At 31.3% G+C, this 8,857-nt stretch overlaps 1 protein-coding gene across 4 annotated transcripts; it reads left to right on the top strand.

Moving 5' to 3' along the window:
* The first annotated feature begins 2,548 nt into the window (after positions 1-2,548).
* LOC114317396 (uncharacterized) lies at positions 2,549-7,750 on the top strand. Of its 4 annotated transcripts, XR_003648577.2 has the most exons (4): positions 2,597-4,526; positions 5,507-5,588; positions 6,822-6,927; positions 7,270-7,750. XR_003648577.2 is itself a non-coding variant. In XM_028264101.2 (2 exons), exon 1 carries the CDS (start codon positions 2,670-2,672, stop codon positions 4,506-4,508), a length of 1,839 nt encoding a protein of 612 aa, XP_028119902.2. In that variant the 5' UTR covers positions 2,588-2,669; the 3' UTR covers positions 4,509-4,526; positions 5,507-6,966. The 4 variants fall into 4 exon arrangements, 1 of the variants encoding a protein (XP_028119902.2); XR_003648575.2 differs by having other exon boundaries at positions 2,549-4,526; positions 5,507-6,927; XR_014342174.1 differs by lacking the exon at positions 7,270-7,750 and having other exon boundaries at positions 2,595-4,526; positions 5,734-6,966.
* Positions 7,751-8,857: the final 1,107 nt, after the last annotated feature.

Raw genomic sequence — 8,857 nt, forward strand, 5'->3', positions numbered from 1 at the left:
AGCACGAAAGATAGGTTAGTCTCTATATTAAGGAAAATGGGGTTTCTAATCCCAAGCCTTGTAGGAGCTCCAATATTCTAATGTAAATTTCTTGATTTTTTGATTAAAAAAAATTAGCATTTATTGATTTGGTCAAAATCCCTTAATTAGCATTTAAAATCCCATCATACAAATAATTATAGATACACTCCTTGCATAGTTATTGTAGCATCTTTTTCAACTTTTCTTAGACACTATGGTTAGTAATAAGATTGTTAAATTATTTTTATAAAAAATCTTAAAAAATATAATTTATATATTAAAAAAATCTAAATATAAATATCTATAATTATTCCGTGCATAACACGGGTGATAGGCTAGTTAATATTATGAAAAAGGGTCTTTTTAACCCACAAACCTTGTGAGAGCTCTATTATTCCAATCCTTATTTCTTAATTTTTTGATGAAAAAATGAATTTAAATAATTAAGAAAATTTCTATTGGTTAACTTTTATTTGATAATCCCACATCGGGAAAAGAAGGAAAAAAACGAGTTGTTTTACTTATATAAAAGAGAATCTTATACTCCCATCCCCAATTTATTGAAGAGTCTCGTGAGAGTTTATCTCAACAAAAATTCTCAATTCAGACAATTTTAGTGTTTGGATTTCAACATATCCAAATAATGAATTTTTATTCAGAAATTAATATTTTGAAAAGGGTCTTTTTAACCCACAAACCTTGTGGGAGTTCCATTATTTCAATCTTAATTTCTTATTTTTTTGATTAAAAAATAAATTTAAATAATTAAAAAAATATCCATTGGTTAACTTTTATTTGATAATCTCAAATCGGGAAAAGAAGGAAAAAAAATAAGTTGTTTTACTCAGATAAAGGAAATCTTATACTCCCATCCCCATTTAGTAAAGAGTTTTGTGAGAGTTTCAATATCTCAACAAAAATTCTCAATTCACACAATTTTAGTGCTCGGATTTCAACTTCCGAACGAAACCATGCTCTATCATTGACATCCAAATAATTAATTTTTATTCAGAAATTAATATTCTAATAATTATTTTTGTTCAAATATTGATATTCGAACAACAAAAATATCGTAAACTAAAACAAAGTGTAGTGTGTAAATAAAATATGCCAAAACACTTGTGCATGATGTTTAACAAGATTGTCTATCAGAATTGTCCATGTGTTTGATGTTCTTCTGATAATATTAAAATAACTAAAGTATACAAACCTACTTGAATCCAAGTTCTCTTTCTGTAATAAAAATCATAGAATAGTAGTTGGTTTTAATTAAAATTTTAAATTAAAATAAAATTTAAAATTAATTAAAAATCATAGAATAGTAGTTGGTTTTAATTTTATTTATTTAATTAAAATTAATAAAATTAATTTTAATTAAAATTTCAGTTCAAGACGGTTTAAATTTTAAAATTAAAATAAAATTTAAAAGTTTTAATTAATTAATTTTTGTATAAGTTGGGTTGTCCTTTGACCTAGCCAATAGGGTGAACCATTTTCGGTTTGACTGATTCGCTGGTTTAACTGTAATTTTATCGGTTTTAGCAAAATATATTGGTTAAATTTGTTTTATTCGAAATAAATTAAAAATTGACGTAATTAAAGATTAAATGGCTAAGATCGCTTAATTCGAAATAAACTTCTCGCCAACTTTTAAACAATTAAGAAAATCTCCATTGGTTAGCTTTCATTTAACTTTTATTTTATAATCTCACATCAAGAAAAAAAAAGAAAAAAGGTGAATTGTTTCACTTACATAAAATGAATCTTATACTTCCATTTATATAATCAAAATAAGATTTTTAGTGAAAAATCTTATGATTAATATTTCATGCTAATTTTTTTGATTTTCTTAATTTTAAACAATTAAGAAAATCCCGATTGACTAACTTCCATTTAACTTTTATTTTACAAAATATAAAAAAATTAAATATAATTATCATTTTTTTTTAAATAATATATAATTTTATCCCATGTATATGCTAGTTATATTTTAAACTAATACTAGTTATAATTTATTTTAAACTAAAATTTATAATTTTGTCAATTTAAATCTTAAACTTTTTATTTGTTTTGAATTTGAATCATTTACTTATTTTTGTTAAAAATAATCATTAAACTGAATGAAAAAAGGATTGGGCATTCAACCTAGCGGTTGTATAGCACTTTTTATGATAGGTTTCGGATTTAACTCTTATGAATAGAAATTTGATACATTTTGTGGTGATATTTAATTCTCCCCCATTATTATGGGATTGTATGTGATTAGTGGTTGTTGCGTTTTGGCTTTAGGCATTTTTTGTATACTTATATTGAGTTTAATGAGTAAAATTTTCTTTTTCTTTTGATTTTACCTGATGAAAACATACAAATCATTTAGATTAAAAATAAATTAAGAAATTAAAAATTTGATTGATAAAACTAAAAAGATTTATTTATTTATTATTAATTTTCCCAATTTTGTTTGGAAAAAATGCAAATTAATATATGCTTTCAAAAACAATTTCAAATTAATAGTAGAATTGAACAATTTATAAATATTTTTGTCAACTCTCTCTCTCTTTCTCTCCCTCTCTCTTTCCTGTCTCACACACCCTCACAGTCTCTTTCTCTCTCTCTTCTGTCTCACTCACACACAGAGCTTAAAGAAGATGTCAAGAAGAGTTTGTGTTTCTTCCATTATTGGACGAAGAAGAAGAAGAAGAATTGCTTATCATAATTGTCAAAAAGGTACAATATTTCCCTCTCTAATTAATCATCCCTCTTCATTCTTATTTCTTCTGTTTCGTTCTCTCTCTACTACCCGAAGCCCTAGTTCTCCTCCTGTTCGATGCAATGATCTCCAAGACGCTGTAAATTCGTTCAATCGCATGATCCAAATGCGACCTTTCCCCCCCATTTCTCATTTCAACAAAACTTTAGGTCCTCTTTTGAAATTGGGTCATTACGACCTCGCACTTCCTCTTATTGGGAAATTGCATTTTCTAGGCATTCATGTCGATATCTACACCTTCAACATTGCTATTAACTGTCATTGCCGCCTGAATCAAGTCGATTTTGGGTTCTCTCTTTTGGGTACCCTCTTCAAATGCGGTTATACACCTGATGTAACTACCTTCAACACTCTGTTAAATGGACTTATTTTGGACGATAAAACCCCTGAAGCTGTAGAGTTATTTAAGAAATTAATGAGAATGAGAGAAATTGAACCCAACGTGGTTATGTATGGAACCATTGTTAATGGGCTCTGCGGAACGGGGAACACTATCAGGGCTGTTAGTTTGCTTAGGGTAATGGAAGAGGGAAGTTGTAAACCTAACACTGTAGTGTATAACACGGTCATTGACAGTCTTTGCAAGGATAGAATGGTGGATGATGCTATGAAACTCTTTTCTAAGATGAATGAACAAGGCATTCGTCAAGATGTTGTCACTTATACTTCTTTGATCCATGGCCTATGTAATTTTGGCCGGTGGAAGGAGGCTACTAGAATGTTTAGAGAAATGTTGGATCGTGGTATTGCTCCGGATGTTCATACGTATAGTGTGTTGCTAGATGCATGTACCAAGGAAGGGAAGATGAAAGAGGCAGAGGAGATACTTGAAGTCATGATACAAAGAGGTGCGGATCCTGATGTAGTCACATACAGTGCTGTAATGGATGGATATTGTTTGCAAGGCCACATCGAGGAAGCAATGAGAGTGTTCAATACCATGGTGGAGAGGGGCCTTCACCCTAATGTTTTTAGCTATACCATTCTAATCAATGGATATTGCAAGAAAATGAAAATAGATGAGGCTATGCATCTCTTTCAAGAAATGCCTCGGAGTGGGTTGCAAGCTAACACCGAAACCTTCAATGCTATGCTACAGGGCTTGTTTCGATCAAGTAGATGCGGAGCTGCTCAAGAACTTTTTAATGAGATGCAAGCTGTAGGAATAATTCCAAATTCTCAAACTTATGGTATCTTATTGGATGGGTTGTGCAAAAATGGGCATATTTCTGAAGCATTGTCGTTATTCCACATGATGGAAAGGAATGGTTTAGTTCTTAATGTTGTTATGTACAGTATTCTCATTGATGCATTCTGTAAGGATAAAAAGCTTGATACTGCAAGGGCTCTTTTCAGTAACCTTTCTTCCATGGGATTAGATCCTGATGTTAAGACATACACTATGATGATACAAGGCCTTTGTGAAGAAGGCCTACTACTTGAAGCTAAAGAGTTGTTTGTTAAAATGGAACATAATGGTTGTTTGCCAAATGCTGTCACTTACAACACTATTATCCGAGGATTTATTGGACAACACAAGTGCTATGAGGCATTAATACTCGTTGAAGAAATGGTTCAAAGGGGTTTTTCGGTAGATGCATCCAATTCTTCCTTGATCGTAGATATACTCTCAACGAAAGGACAAGATCCTGCTCTACGAGAAGTGATAAAGAAGTTCATGCCAAAAGATAGTCATGGAATGCATGATATTGAGTAAATTTCTTAAGATGTGAAGGTAAAGCTACACACATTAAAATATATATTGTTTGGTGAAATTTCTTTTTCTTTTTTTTCTTTTTTTTTTTTGGGAGGGGGGGGGGGGGGTGGTTATATATTGACATGGACTTATACTTCTCCATTAACTATTTTGGACTTGTTGCTACATGACTTTGCAACTTGTTTTCACATGTTGTAGATTCTTGTAGACTATTTGTTACCTCTCTCTCTGCAGTATTTTAATTCACATGTTACAAATTCAAGTAGATTCTTTTTCAGTCCTCACTGAATAATGTACAAGTGGCTATTTCTTAGGGGTTTAGGACAAATGATAGCCAGTGGTACTTTTGGAGATTTCTTTCTTAGGTATGTGGCATCAACTAGTTCTCTGAAGGAGAATTTATGGTCTTAGTAGTTGTAGAAGATTAAATATCTCCAAATGTGGTGTTCGAAGAGGCATAACTGTTGTAGTATGCTAAATTGGGTACGAATTACAATCATTGTTGGTCTTTGTGCTCTATGAGATTTATACAAAGCTTGAGAGGATTGCCATCATAGATAAGATTGTCATTGTTAAATGGAAGGGGGAAAAAAAAAAAACAATGAATAAATCTGTTCAGAAGTTGATACTCTTCCCAGTAGTGGGAGAGGCAATTCTCGCCTTGTTCGAATGCCTATTGTTGTTTTATAATTTCCATTTATGTATCTTGTGCATAATGGCTCATAATTCTTTCACCCTGTCAAATTTTTTGATTCCCCTCTTCTGAAGGTTCATATCTTTGCCGTAGTGCTAAGAAACCCCCCTCACATACCTCGGTGCTGACATAATTCAATGGCAAGAGCAAATTCCTGTTGAATTGACAACTGTTCCTTTTCTTCTAAGCTATTCAAATGCATATTATTGTTAGATTATTCTATTGGTATTTATTAGCACATATATTCTTTGTGTTGATTGTGATGACTGTCGGAAGTTCATTCATGTTTTTGCTCCAATTGAAGGTCATATACTGGTAATTGACTTCATCAACTAGAGTATGAGCATGCTCTACAAAGCTAAAGCAAACGGGCCATTAAGGATCAGGTTTGGACTCATCGATCTAGTTTTAATTTGCATCCTTGTTCTGATAATGGTGAAGGGACTTTGGTAAAGGACCCACGTGCTGATTTTGGAGATTATTCCAATCCTTGATAGAGTTTTAAAGGCTGTATCATCTTGGACTGGGCAGGATTTCTTGTGGAATCAAGGAATATGGGAAGTACCTGCAACTGCAGGAGCTTGATTTTTGCCGTTTGTTTCCTCATACAAGGCAAAAGTCTAAGCTTAATTCCTCATCATTACATCCCAAGGGTAGCAGTCTTTTTCAGCACCACAAGCATAAAATTATTATTATTTTTATTTGAGTAAATTACACATACACTGACCTCCCTTGAGGTTTCTGACAATTTCAAAATCTGTCCTTGTGATTTTTGAGATGACTTATGACACTGCTGTGTTAATGGAATACATTTCTTAAAACTATTTTGCTCGTAGTTATAATGTCATATAAAAATTCATTTTTATCGTCAAATTCAATAAATTTTGAGAAGACAAATATACCCTGAATGCCTCACTCAATTTATCAGCTGAAGCCATCCATCACAAACTCCGAAAAGTTTTGTTTCATCTATTTATTTGAACTCCTAAATCTATATGTATGTGTACATAGATATATATTTGAAACTATAGTAAGAGTCTTGTTCTATTATTGTTTTCATTCTATGTTCATTTTGGCTTTCTCCTTGTCCTTCTAGTGCATTCATCTGGAACAATAGGACTCACGTATGCTAGTCGATTGTTAGCATTTGGATGCCCCTTGTGCTCATAAACATGTAACCTGTCCATACATCTTAATGATCGGTAGTTTCTAAGTTCTATTCTTGGGAGCCTCTTGAAGATCAGATTGAAATATTAGAGCTTGAAAAATGCTTTGAATTAACCCAAGTAGATTATCTATAGCCATTATGGTGATCTGGAGTTGCAAGGCTATAGAAACTGCATCTTTGAACAACTCCAACACTACAAGGAAAAAGATTAGAAAACAAAAAGGAAAAAAGGAAACGAGTGACATAATAAGAATCAAGTCTATGTATTTAGAAATTTGATTTCTCTCTCTCCCCCGCTCTCTTTGTGCAGGTAAGAACAGAGAGAATAAATTTCAATTCATATAATCTGATGAATTTACTACTGTTCCTTTTTCTTCTAAGCAATTCATATACTGTAGTATTTCCATATCATTCTGTTGATATTTACTGACATTCTATGCTGTAATTGAAGGGGCATGCATTGGTGGTTTATCAACTGCAGAAATATTCCATTATGCTAGGAAGAAAATTTGCACATTTAGCTGCAAATTCACCACCAGGGTTTAGTATTACATTAGGTATGTTCTAGAGATGAATAAAAACCCTTTAGATTTCATTTGATGTCTGGCCAATGTGTGTTTAATTGTGAGAGTTCCCTTCATAGTAGAGGTTTTGTGATGCAATAATGTTACGATTGGCTTAAAGGTAACTTTGCTGGCCTCTTAACAAAAAAAGAAAAAAAGAAAAGGTGATCTTTATTAGTCGCCCTTTTGACTTAGAGCTAGTGGACTTCATACTAGTGATCTTCTTCATTCTCTCCCAGGAGATTGCCATGTTCAATGCAAATGCTCACTGGATACATCATTTATAATAAATATAGATGCGGCTACCGCCTGAAAACATACATCTATTTTGTGCAGGTAAGAGAGGTGAAATTGATGTTTCTAGGTTGATGTTGATAAAAGCTTTATGGCAACATCCTTCAATAGATCTGTCTTGTAAATAAACGTTCCCCGGTTTCTACACAAATAGGAGAACAAGTATTGATACTAAACTGATTGACCATCAATCAGAGGGTGCATGGGAGTAACTCAGACCTTTTGCATTTGCAATGATTCTAAATGTAGCTAATTTCCTTGGTAGAAAAAGTATATACTTGGTATTCTTATAATCTCTAACCCACTGAAGCTTTGAACCACTCAGCTTACCAGGCATAGCATTACAAGTTTTTTTTTTTTTTTTTTTTTTTTAATTTTTTTTAACTGTTTGCAGCAATTATGATCTCTCAAATGGTTCTTGGAGATTCTCTTTCTCATATTTTCGATGAGAGATTGCTTATAAGAATTTTCTTTTTATGAATTTATTGTCAGTTTAGATTTTTAAAATTGGTGATGGAATTTTTGTTATATCATTATCTATCCTATTCCATGCCTTCAATGTTGCTTCAATATTGACATGCCTATCATTTCTTTGTATTTTTTTTGGGGGTCTGTGTGTGTGAATGAGCCATTGTTGTGCAAGACATATATCTTTGGAAAGAACAAAAGAAAATCTTTTTGGGGACTTCCAAATGTTCTCAGATTTTCATCAAAAATTGGTATTTGGGTTGAAGCTTCATTTGCTCAAATTAGTTTATCCTTTCAAAATTGGTATTTTCAATGATGGTGAACCAAAGAAATATTGCATCATTTTTTATTTTGTATTTTTTGCTATTTGGCTAGAGTTTTGAAGCAATTTATGAAAAGTTGGTGAATATTTATTGCATTTATCTCTTGAATTCAATAAAGAAGTCATAGCCAGTCATTTAGCCAACCTTTGCGGATTCAAGAGATTAAAATATTTAGTATGTTTAGTTTCAGTTTTTTGAATTCAATTTTTTTTTAAATTGAATGTTTTTGTTTTTCGTGTTTTTTTATTTTTAGAGAATATTTTTAAAATTTTAAGTAATTTTTTATTTATTTTTTTAGATATACTTTACTTACACATATCTAAATAGTAAAATATTTGAAAAAACTAATAAAGACACAAAAATGCAAAAAGTACTGAATTTTCATTTTTTGTGTGTATTTTTTAAAGATTTTTTCACAAATATTATACTTTTTAAGTGTATTAATGTTAGGCGTCGACACTAATTTTTTATAAGATTTGCTAGTGTCAATATTAATTTTTGACAAGTTTTTTTTAATGCGAACGCTAGTTTTTTATAAGATTTGGTGGTGTTAATACTCATTTTTGATAAGTTTTTCTAGTGTTGACATTAATTTTTTTTATAAGATTTGCTAGTATTGATCTAATTTTTGATAACTTTTGCTAGTATTGGCACTTGACACTAGTGTTGAAACTAATCTTTTATTTGTTTTGCTAGTATTAATAATAGTGTTGATACTAATTTTTAATAAGCTTTGCTAGTGTTGGTTTTAGTGTTGACACTAGTGTCGACATAATTTTTTTATAGGATTTCCTAGTGTAGACAGACAATAGTATTGATTTCCTAGTGTAGACAGATAA

This window comes from Camellia sinensis, chromosome 10 (genome assembly GCF_055761805.1).
Source record: "Camellia sinensis isolate YWXY chromosome 10, ASM5576180v1, whole genome shotgun sequence".
Taxonomy (NCBI): domain Eukaryota; kingdom Viridiplantae; phylum Streptophyta; class Magnoliopsida; order Ericales; family Theaceae; genus Camellia; species Camellia sinensis.